A 12,493-nucleotide genomic window follows, 5' to 3' on the forward strand; every position below is an offset into this window, starting at 1 on the left:
TAACATTTTTTGTAGCAAGTTCTTATCTCATTTTCAGTGATCTGCAGTTCTCACCAACACATATCATGCTGGCGCGTCCCCAAGCAACTCTCCAGAGAGGAGAATATGTTGGTGCTCTGCCCATCACAGTACATCAAGCGTCCATGGCGCGGTGGTAGCGTGTTGGATCAACAACCAATTAGTTGATTGTTCAATCCTCGTTCTGACAAGATATTTTTTCTGCAATACAATCAATCAGCCGTCGGTAATGTCGATTATTGTCGGTAACGGGCAAAAATGTCATACCCCTATATCGCAAAAAAATGCATGAGGACAGATTTCATGCAGATTCTGATATACTTTCATGCCGCCATGCATCACAATCATGCGACCGCCGTTTGTGTGTATTTTGGAGTGATGAAGTACTGATTACTGATACTGATTTTCAAAAGAGAAAAACGAGACCCAGAGGATCGATTGACAACGATTGTTTAACATCATGCAAGGTAATAATCATAATTATTTAATTTACTCAAAAACTAACTTCGTCAGACTTTTCCTCATCTGTCGTCCGATAATGTTTTCACTTCACTTCAAAGTGAAGCCCAACTATAACGGTGGCCTATGATCCCTAAAAGCAACGTAAACAGACGATTAATTTCAGCTCAGCTTGTCTTTTCCTCTCTCTCTCGAGTGTCATTGAGATAATACTTTGGGAAAACACTTCTCACCAGCGGGCGTTCCATTATTTTCGCATTATCGCATTAGCTTCTCCCATGCTCCTGCTCCGACTCCTGTTCGCGCACTTTTCCACTTTCACCGATTCTGGCTTATTTTTCCCACCCAAAAGATGATTCGCTCATACGGAATAGTTGGATCGTTCTTCACTTCCCGACGGTGGGTGATGCTAAATCTCATCACGAGAGGCTAGGGTGTTGACACTCAACCTGCAGTGATTTAGTCATTTAGGGAGAAAGTGCCAATTGTCAGCGGGCATAGTTTTGATACCAATTTTCATCAATTTTGCTGATGAAAATGGGTGGTTCTCCCCTAATTTGTGACGGTTTCGGACGGTTTGCAAATGTGCAAGGTGTTGGCAGAACAAAATGAGCAAAAGTGACATAATCTCTGTAATGATTTAATTAAAAAATTTGAGAAAACGTGGCACAGGGCGCCATTTAATAAACGCCAGCAGGGGACGATGGGTTCAGCAGGCCGTGAACGGGGGAACGACAACAAGCCAAAGTTCTGCTTATTTTGCGGATAAAAACTGCCCAAACAAAACATCATCGCAGTCGCAGCAAGCCGACGGTTTTCCACTCGACGGGAAGCAAAGTGAGCATATTTTTCACGTCGCCACGGCCTCCTGCTTTGCCGGGAGTGGCAATAAATTCTTCGAATAATCAACTAACATAATTTAGCACGTGACCAACGGTGACGTATGAATGACACCAGCGCGCGCCCAGCCACGTGTTCCGCTCTCGGGCAGGCAGCAGGCTTGCTTTGATTCGATTGCGTATTGCACTTCTACTGTCTGAATTGTCATCGGTATCGAGCCGTTTTTTATCGGAATGATTTCGATAATTTTGTTCAATTTCTTTCAACATTAAATTTTAATGTATTGTAAAAAGTTTTAAATTAAAAACAACAATTTTATCTGCATGCAATTTTCATTAAATATTCCAAACTTCAAAAATTGCGAAAATAAAAAAAATACCGCAATCATCTTGGGGTAATTCTCCGCCAACTCACACAGCAGTTGCCCCGACCCCTCTTCGATTTGCGTGAAACTTTGTCCTAAGGGGTAACTTTTCTCCCTGATCACGAATCCGAGGTCCGTTTTTTGATATCTCGTGACGGAGGGGCGGTACGACCCCTTCCATTTTTGAACATGTGAAAAAGAGGTGTTTTTCAATAATTTGCAGCCTGAAACGGTGATGAGATAGAAATTTGGTGTCAAAGGGACTTTTGTGTAAAATTAGACGCCCGATTTGATGGCGTACTCAGAATTCCGAATAAACGTATTTTTCATCGAAAAAAACACTAAAAAAGTTTTAAAAATTATCCCATTTTCCGTTACTCGACTGTAAAAATTTTTGGAACATGTCATTTTATGGGAAATTTAATGTACTTTTCGAATCTACATTGTCCCAGAAGGGTCATTTTTTCATTTAGAACAAAATTTTTCATTTTAAAATTTCGTGTTTTTTCTAACTTTGCAGGGTTATTTTTTAGAGTGTAACAATGTTCTACAAAGTTGTAGAGCAGACAATTACAAAAATTTTGATATATAGACATAAGGGGTTTGCTTATAAACATCACGAGTTATCGCGATTTTACGAAAAAAAGTTTTGAAAAAGTTACTTTTTGCGTTTCTCTTTGTTTCGTCGTCCGTGTCTGTCACGGGTGACCATGAATGGCCATGATCGATGACGACCAACTTTTTCAAAACTTTTTTTCGTAAAATCGAGATAACTCGTGATGTTTATAAGCAAACCCCTTATGTCTGTATATCAAAATTTTTGTAATTGTCTGCTCTACAACTTTGTAGAACATTGTTACACTCTAAAAAATACCCCGCAAAGTTAGAAAAAACACGAAATTTTAAAATGAAAAATTTGTTCTAAATGAAAAAATGACCCTTCTGGGACAATGTAGATTCGAAAAGTACATTAAATTTCCCATAAAATGACATGTTCCAAAATTTTACAGTCGAGTAACGGAAAATGGGAGAATTTTAAAACTTTTTAGTGTTTTTCGATGAAAATACGTTTATTCGGAATTCTTAGTACGCCATCAAATCGGGCGTCTAATTTTACATAAAAGTCCCTTTGACACCAAATTTCTATCTCATCACCGTTTCAGGCTGCAAATTGTTGAAAAACACCTCTTTTTCGCATGTTCAAAAATGGAAGGGTCGTACCGCCCTCCGTCACGAGATATCAAAAAACGGACCTCGGATTCGTGATCAGGGACAAAAGTTACCCCTTAGGACAAAGTTTCACGCAAATCGAAGAGGGGTCGGGGCAACTTTTCCCGATTTCGTGTGAGTTGGTAGAGAATTACCCCTTGTGAAATAGGAAGGATAATTGAATTATATTCATATAGAATAATCTGTGGTGATAAATTAGCTTTTCGAGGCCGTCCCTCATTTATTAGTTCACTATTGAAAATGGAATCAATGATTCATGAAGTTAGAAATCAAAAATATTTTAAATCCTCTCGATAAATTAATATTAATAATATTTTGTACTGTAATGGTCTTCCTGATTATATAGGAAGATTTATTCAAGTATTATTTACTTAATTAAGGACACGTAATTTTTTTTATGTTTTCGTCTCCCTTCAAAATATCCTTGAAAATTAAAGATACACAGTAACCAACTAAAATTTTTGAATTGGCGGACCCAATCCTGGGATAATATTATTATAAAGATTGTCAAATTTTGTTGTAAATCTTTATAGAAATAGTAGATGAATAAAAATTGAATCAATAATTCCCGTAGTTTTGAAATGTCTGTAACAAAAATCTGGGTTCAAAAGCTCTGGGTGATGTGCACCGTTGAAAGACAAAAAAAAACAATATTGCAACTATATTGTTTATTTACTTAAGGTGACTTCATCTGAAATGTAGTCTAAGTCACCGTGGATGCGAAATAAAATAGTCATAAAATTTTATCGCTTGCCATGATTATAAATAAATATTAATCCTTATGAACTTCTTAATTCGTAACATTCCAATTCATATTGTTCAACACAAGGGTGGGACTTTTCCTTTAATTCCCATCAATGCAAATAAATATTACTGCTCAATTGTGCAGAGCCAACAATGCCGATTCAATGTTCCAAATTTTATGATGGACTGGCAATTGTTTTGTTGTCTAGTCGATTAGTAACTTATGTTAACTGCGCCTTTAACGTACCATAAAAAAGCAGCTTTCGAATGAAGGGTGAACCATTAACACCCTTCCCATTGTATTCCTTAGTTTAGGGATGTTCAACAATTTTAGAAGAAAAACGCACACTTAGGCTCTATCGAAACAATTTAATCTTTTGAGCATCCCTTTTTTGGTCGTTGATGAATGTTGTGCACTATCTTTCCGCTTCCGGAATCTCGCGTGTGCCTGCGTGTGTTTGTATGTGTGTTCGTACGTGTGCTACCCGATTACCGACTTGATTATTATTTATACGCTGCACTGCTGCCAAATCACACACCAAGCCAAGTAGGGGTGCAAAAGGATAGTGTGTCGATCGTTTCTGGGAGGAGAAAAGAGATAATGATTTCAAGTGTTGTGCCACTTTCGTCCCTTTGTTCGAGTTCCAGACCCTTTGGCGGATTGACTCATTGACTTGTGATTGTCTGTGCCGAAAGCCGGTAATCGTGGGAACTCGGGCGCGGAAAGTGTGCCGATAATTTGGAGGGCATTTCGAGCACGATTATTCCAGCGGTAGGGAATCGAAATCGTAAAGTCAATTTATAATGACATAACAAACAGTCAAACAGTAATTGGGTTAGAGAAAATTGTTGAATTTAAAGTGATTGAGTTTTTTCATGGTTAAATGATAACTGTATATTAGGGTGGGTACGTTTTTCAAAAAGTTCTCGGATCAAGTTTTAGTATGGTTCCCTTTGTAGGGCATGCCCATAGGGACTTTCATGCCAAATATCAGCTCATTTGGTTGTAAACTGGCTGCGCGCATTAGGGTTAAAGTTTACATGGGAATTACTATGGGAAATTGGAACTTTTTGTTCAAACGCTCCTACAGGTCTGGGAAAATCACGCGCCAACTTCTGGTATGGTCATGCCTATGGGAAATGGTCTGGAGAACACTTTTCCCGAAGAGAGCATATGGATTCGTTGTCCCTAGACCTGGCGCATCGGCAAACAATCCGATGTCTCCGGAATCAACGGTTTTCCCTCAAAAAGCATCAAATTTTCCTTAGCATGCTATGAAAGCTTGATGAACACCGCGACACCATATGTCAGGCAGCTACCACGTGGTTGAAATATTTTCAAAAAAATACAAATTTGCTATGCAAAGATTCTGAATTCGACTAAATAATATCAGGATTACTCGAAATGATCATTTTCTAGTTAAAATAAGGTTTGCAATTAAATATTCCAGCCGTTTCTCACCCACGTGGTAGCTACCTGACGTATGGCGTCGCGGTGTTCATCAAGCTTTCATAGCATGCTAAGGAAAATTTGATGCTTTTTGAGGGAAAACCATTGATTCCGGAGACATCGGATTGTTTGCCGATGCGCCAGGTCTAGGGACAACGAATCCATATGCTCTCTTCGGGAAAAGTGTTCTCCAGACCATAGGCCTGACCATACCAGAAGTTGGCGCGTGATTTTCCAGACCTGTAGGAGCGTTTGAACAAAAAGTTCCAATTTCCCATAGTAATTCCCATGTAAACTTTAACCCTGATGCGCGCATCCAGTTTACAACCAAATGAGCTGATATTTGGCATGAAAGTCCCTATGGGCATGCCCTACAAAGGGAACCATACTAAAACTTGATCCGAGAACTTTTTGAAAAACGTACCCACCCTACTGTATATATTATACAAGGATTAAAAAAGCATCAACAGCACTTAATACTAAACTTTATTTAAAATAGAAACGTCAAATTCTAAGGGTACCTAGGGGCCAACAAATAGCCACTAAAACGACACTGACATGATTTGATAGATATATGTTAGTTTCAACCAACATTTATATGCAATCTTATCTCACCGAAGGTGTTTATCATATTTGATTTAAAAAAATTGTATCGTCATCAGGGTTGACATTGGGTCTAAGGGGCGAGATCGGGTCATACAAATTTCAGCATTTTCATAAGACCCAATCTCACCCCCAGACGCAATGTCACTCCTGATGACGGTATGCAACTTCTTGTGATTTTTCAGCACTCGTTGTATGAATCCAGAGATAAGAGATAAGATAAGAGATTTTCTGGGTACAAATAAGTAACTGTGTCAATTTTGAGCCAAATCAGTTGAGGTTTAAGGATCGCTAATAACCGTTGAAATTTGTAGGGAGCAAATCGATAAAATATATGGGGAAAGGCAGAAATTTCTAAATTTCACCAAAAGGTGGCGTCAGAGATTCTTATGAAACATTTTATGACAAACAACTTTGACCAAGTCCGCAAACCGATCCGAGTCAACCCATACGAGTTATTAAAAGACGATTTTGCATGATTTTTTTTCACCTGCTTTAACGGTCTATAGAGTTATCTAAGCCCGAGCTCACGCACACTAGCACCCCATTTGTTTTGCTGGCGGGTACAAAATTTAACCTCAATCTTTTTCGTGTACGTACACGCAATACATGCGCACGTAGATAACTCTATAGTGACCCTCCTTGAACCTTAACCGATATGGCTCAAAATTGGCACAGTTACTTATTTTAATCAAAAGAATCAAGCCAAGGGGCATCCTTTATGACGATTTATTTACTGTCACCCAAGATCCAGATCTAAAAAAAGAGGTTTAAAATCACTAAATAGAGCTTTCACTTGAAAAGAACTTCGCATTAAAAATTAAATAACGTATTTATTCAAATTTCATTAATAAAATTTATGCAAACCATTTAAGGTTCATACAGAGCCAAATAAAAAAAATTAAATAAAATTCATTTCAAGTTTTTACATAAGTATGTACCATTGTTTAAAACAAAATAACTGAAAAATCACTTTGCGTATTGCAAAATTTTAATCTTATCACCTATAACTAAGGCTACCAACTCGTGCTGAACAAAAATCCGTACACTTTGCCGATATGACACCATGGTATAACAAAAACTTATAATGAATTATTTAGATAAATTAAATTTCATAAATTTGAGAATTAAAAATATAAAACTGTGTCGTTTTTACAGCTAACAAATTTCACAAAATGCTATCAGAGTGCTTATGACTTGCACGTTTAAAAGTATTCATAAAATAAACCGTGATTTGAATCAATCCTTATGTTTTTATTTTTTTTTTTTTTTGTTAAACGTTTAAAAGTTTACGAAATGTCAAGTTTGCTTTTACGAATAATATCGTTCTTAGTGTTTTAACGAACACTTTTCCAGAGTTTTTTTTAATTAAAAAGGTCCTATAACATGTGAAACACAACAGTTTATAGGACCTTTAAAAAAACTCTAGATTTGTTAATTGAAATGTTCAAATGTTTTCACAAGTTTTAGAAAGCCTATGGAAAGGGATAAATAAATTTAGTAAGGAATTTCTAAAAGAACAATTCCAGAGTTTTTTCTAAAAGGTCCTATCAACATATGAAAGACAATAGTTCAAAAACTCTAGAATTATTGATAATCAAGTTTGAATTGAGGAAACCCCGAAAAACTCTCCCTTTTTAAATCGAACTCACAGAAAAATCAAAATTTCTAGTTAACAAAAGCTTCGAACAATTCAAAAAAGCAATTCAATGATTAAAAAGTTGTTAAAATTCCGTACAAATCCGTATAGAGCGTAAAATTCCCTACAAAAATTCCGGCCTGTTAAAAATCCGCGAAGAGGTTCGAAAATCTGTATGGTAAGGAAAAAATCCGTACAGTTGGTAGCCTTTCCTATAACTCTCCCAAATAACAAAAAATCTACAGGATCGCCGGATTTTTTTATTCGGATCCCTTAATTTATCTTTAAAAGGCTTGCTTTGTAAAATTGATTTACAGTCGGCTCTCTGGCTGTCGATCTTCTCGATATCAATATTACCTCATGTACCGATGAATTCTTCAGGGGTCAATTTAAAAAAAAATGACAAACTTTGAAGGTCTGTACCGAACTCCAGGGTGCTCCAAATTTCAATGTTATATATGCCAAAAGATGCGCAAGGATCTGGCTTACACGCCAATGATGTTGGAAATAAACGCTTCAGTGGCAAAATGCCTCAAAAAGAGACATTTTTGAAAAAAATCTTTCTTACGGGTTAAATCCCATTTAAAATTTAAATGCATAGCGCCAGCTCCTGTTACGTCTAATCAAGCTCATATTTTGGATTTGGGCTTAATATGCCCACCGGAACAAACCCTTGAATGCCCGCCAAAAAGTCATTTTTGTTACACTCTAATAAACATATTATTCTTGACTGAAAAATCTATCCATTTTTAGGTTTGCTTGAAAGTTTGCAAAACTTTTATTTGGCAAATTAACATATGAAAATAGTTGAACTTTTATATGTTAAAAAAATTAATACCCATAAAAGAATATGGACTCTTTTTTGGTTTCTTTTGACTAAGTTGTTTTGCTCTCTGTGAAGGTACAGAGTATATAAAATCATGGTTATAAGTGTGGAAATGTTTTTTTTATGTCAGAAAAAAAATGTAACTTAACATCTAAAAATGTCTGAACTTACTTTTTTTACGATGTAATATCACAATTTCAACCTAAATTGAGGCAGTATTACTTCTCAAAAGAGGAACTAGTAAACCATCGAACAGTTTGAAAATACTATGCATTTCAAATTTGGAAGCACAGTTTTGGAGTTAATTGAATCAACCAGTTTGTCATCACTTGGACTTGTGTTGACCAGCAGTAAATTTGATTTTCTTCCGTTCTACACCACGTGTCCACCAACCGGCTCCACACGTGACTCTAAGTAACTCTGAGCTGCACTCTTTTAGCAACCCACTCAATAATAATAATAAAAATCCTTCAAGACTTCTCACCCAGCTAACCAAACTCAGCACAGTTGTTCCTTCTTATCGCACCATGTCCGTCCACCGACGACAACCCGGCTCGGTCGGTCGACCCGTGTGTTTCTCTTCGGCTCGCATAAAAGTTATTTGCCGCCAGCAATCTGTCCTCAGTCGACAACAAACTGCCCCAAGGCGAGGACTAGCAACTCCAACTCTCGCAACCCAACCCGGTCACCGGGTTTTTCGTGTATTGAATTAGTAACCGGGCTTTTCTTGTATTTTTAATAAAATAGAAAACTTTGTCCACTTGCTCCCGGGAACCATCAGGTTTGCAAAAAGTGAGAAACACACTGTTGCGCGCCCAGAGACCACCACAAAAAACGCTCTCTTCCTGCCTCTGTCTGTCTGTCTCCTCTATCGTGTAATGACAAATATCCTTGATATGAAAGGGAAGAGGAAGGAAAAAGGAAGTGGTTCCAGGATCCGTCTCTTTTCCGCGCAATCCTTCAACCAGACTCGTGTTCGTCCCGTGTCACAGCGTTTGCCCCTTGAAAGTATGCAGCACGCACGCCGTTCCCGGTCGGGAACGAGCGATCCTGTGTGCGACTCACACACACACACTTGCACCGCAGCAAACACTGCACGATTGGTGGTTGCTAGGGACAATTTATAGCTCCGCCTTCCTTGATTCCCACCAACACACAGACGAACGGAGTTGATGCGCCAAGGATCACGTTCTCGCAGTCGCGCTTTCTCCAATTCTCTCGCTCTCCCTCTCTCGCTCTCGGGGTTGGCTGCTCTCGCTTGCTCTCCCACTGCAAGGACTCAACTACAGTCGGGGCCCCAATTATCCTTGCTGTAAAACATTTCCCTTTGCAAGGGCGCCCGACGAGGACCAACAAAAAAGAGGAATTAAATCGTGAAGAGCGGATAGTTTCTGTCGGCTCCGTCGTCGTAGGAGGGTGTCGATGTATGTTGCTGTTGTTGTTTTTGTTTTCGGGTGTCGATGCCGTCGCCGTCGTTGGCTAGATTGGCGATTGTGTCGATTTACACACACACACACAGTTAGTCACTCGCACAATGTGCGAGGGGAAATAAGCGGCGGATAAGGATTTTTGTTTTATCACACACACGGAACGCAATTTAGTTGTCACCGCGCGCTACGGCACATCACACACGTTTTGGGATCACCTCCGCACACGAGAAAAACTTCCGCGACCGTGAGATCGTAAGGAAGCGATAGTTGTTCCGGCGGATTGTTTGTTGGCAAGTCGCTCATCGTACCGTGGTTGTGCAGTTTCACCGGACGGAAAGAATCGCCACTCGGCCGGATACGATTTAATAGTTTTCCAATCACCGGATATAGCTCAAAAGTCGGAATTTACGCTCAACTGGTTTTTATGCAAATGTGCAGAGCCGATATCGGTGACCAGTGAAACCACCGCTGGCCAGACCGGGGAAACATCGAAGGAGCCATTGGGCAGAGCAAAATCTGAAAATAAAAAAGTTCGCATCCCAGTAGCCATTGTGCGCGCCCTCTACTGTAGTAGTGGTGTCGGAACCAGAAACAGCTGCTGTGCGATGAAAAGACCCCGGATGTACGTGTAGTCGCGCTATCATTCCTGTGGCGACCGTGAGAGTGTGTCTGTGTGGTCCCCACCGAGATCCGGAGGTCGCTTCCCGCACCACCTTGCTCCCACACGACACACCAATACAGACGCTGCAAACGGCCATTGCAACAGGAGCCGTCGTCGTCGTCGGTTGTGGCCAAACCCCCCACAATCCAAGCAGGCTGGTGGTGCCAAAGCCTGCTGAGAGCGAGACGGCAAGCAGGAGATTTGTGTTGTGTGCAGCGCGCGCTCCCGCACAGTGTGGATGAATAACAGTGTCCGGAAATAGAGGTGTCCGGTAACGTTAACCGGTTCCGATCGTCACTTTTCCCGTTCCTTTTCCTCTTCCGATACACAGCCACACACAACTACACAAACGCACACTTTTGGTGACCTTTTTTTCTGCGTCACCCCGACACCAGTCGACACCGGACCGGGCTGCGGTCTATTGTTTTCGGAACCAGAGAAGAGTGCAACTTCCCGGACCCGGACGAACGGTTGCCCCCTAAATAAATAATTCCCGGTTTCCCCACGCCGCAATCCGCAAGGGGAGGACGTGCTTGTGTGGAGGAATTTTTGCACCCGTCCCGGAGACCATCAACCGGTGGGCGCCGTACGACGCTGGACGACACTACCCGATAGCGGGCCTTTGGGAGCAACAGAGTGCGCGAGCAGCCGGAATTGATTGTGCTCGACGCGTTTTTTGTCAACTTCTTAGCGCGCACGCCACGGGACAGACGGCGCGCGGCCGGACACGGAGAAAAAAGGAGTGAATAATTTCGATTGTTTTTCCTCTTCTCCTTTAGTGCAGAGACGTGGGGAGGTCACAACTATTGATTCGAGCGCGCGCGGGGTTTCCGGGCAAGTGAAAGTGAAATATACGCCGGAAGTGTGGCCGGTGGTCGTCGTCGCCGCGCAAGTGGAAATATAATAAGCAATGTCCGTGAGTGAGTTAGTGAGTTGTGATTGAACGAAAAGAGAGTGACAATTTCTCATAGTTGAAAATACAGGTAGAACAGGCAAAGTCTTTGAAAACGGCGCGGTTCGAGGAAACGGCCTTCAAAATTCGCCTAAAAACTGGAAAGCCACGAGAGAGCAGTCTCGACGATACAAACACCACCGGCAAAATTATGATTGACATAAAAAGCTCACCCGATTATCTGAATCGGACCAGTTCCGGAGGAACATTCGGTAACTTTTCAATGTTACTTGCTGGTAATTATAACTGTTGATAAGTAGTTTTAATGTAATAGCTTTTTAATTTAACGCTAAATTAACGGATGACTTAAAGAAAAAAACTTGTTGATTCGAAACAAATACACCATATTATATACCAATTCATAATTTATTTTTTTTTTACTGTAAACAGACACGGACCACTGCGACACTTGCGTATCTATTGTAGTATGATCTGTTCTCAGGTTTTCTGTTTTGCTGCTGCTTACAGCCTGCCGAACGATCGTCTTCCGTAACGCTATTGTTTGAGCGAGACAGTTTTTGACGAATTATTCGAGCAGTTGCCCCCTCTCATTCCCAAAACCAATCCCCCAATGCCATGCCACACGAGCACGAGAGACCGATCCGAGGACGTGGAGATGAGCGAGATTGAGGGGAAATCTCGTTTATTTTTGACCCATCTAGAGATCGTTACCGATCATATAGCCCAATCTTCAGCTCGAATTTTGCCTGAGAGCATGTGACCGAGTCGAAAGTAGCATTTGAAGCTCTTCTCTGTGTATTGTTGCAGAGTTCTTCAACGCTCAGACTCAGTCGCCAACAGATCGTCCGAGAGATTGGATGGGATGGGGTTTGGGGAGGCTTGGGACTTGACATTGTCAATTCCCGCAGCAACCGAACTCCCCTCTCGACCGCCACCTACCCCTTTTGCCTCGCCAGATGGGTTTCAAGCCATCGACCTTCCGCTTACAAAGCGAAACCCGTACCACTACACCACGGGAGCTCGGCAATTCATAAATTGGTTTGATAAAAAATCCTAATTAAAATTCATAGAAAGGAATCTGATTTTCTACACTGCAAAAGTAAGCAAATAAGTGACTTGAGGTATGGTTTATTAAATTTTAAAATCTACGGTAAGTTGACGTTTTCCATCAACGGTAAACAAACAACTGCAAATCAACGTTAAACGGCCCAGCAAGTTTTCTAAACTGAAGATGAGCTCATTCCAAATACATGTATGCGCCCTCTGTGAAAAACAAAGTAAAGTAAATCGGAAAACCATTAAAACTATTAAATTTC

At 40.5% G+C, this 12,493-nt stretch overlaps 1 protein-coding gene across 10 annotated transcripts in view; it reads left to right on the forward strand.

The window, feature by feature from the left end:
• Positions 1 to 12,493, forward strand: part of LOC6030793 (DNA-binding protein D-ETS-3) — a 129,263-nt gene that overhangs the window by 47,179 nt on the left and 69,591 nt on the right. Inside the window, exons 1-2 of one of the 10 annotated variants that reach the window (XM_038260824.1) lie at positions 8,948 to 8,965; positions 11,044 to 11,452. The exons of 5 other annotated variants lie outside the window; for them this stretch is intronic. In XM_038260824.1, the coding sequence (XP_038116752.1) occupies positions 11,368 to 11,452 (85 nt within the window). In that variant the 5' untranslated portion in view covers positions 8,948 to 8,965; positions 11,044 to 11,367. Of the gene's footprint in view, positions 1 to 8,947; positions 8,966 to 9,562; positions 11,453 to 12,493 lie in introns of those variants that run through there. 4 more of the 10 variants (XM_038260826.1, XM_038260827.1, XM_001841660.2 and 1 more) reach the window with 4 other exon arrangements.

Source organism: Culex quinquefasciatus, chromosome 3 (assembly GCF_015732765.1).
Source record: "Culex quinquefasciatus strain JHB chromosome 3, VPISU_Cqui_1.0_pri_paternal, whole genome shotgun sequence".
Taxonomy (NCBI): Eukaryota; Metazoa; Arthropoda; class Insecta; order Diptera; family Culicidae; genus Culex; species Culex quinquefasciatus.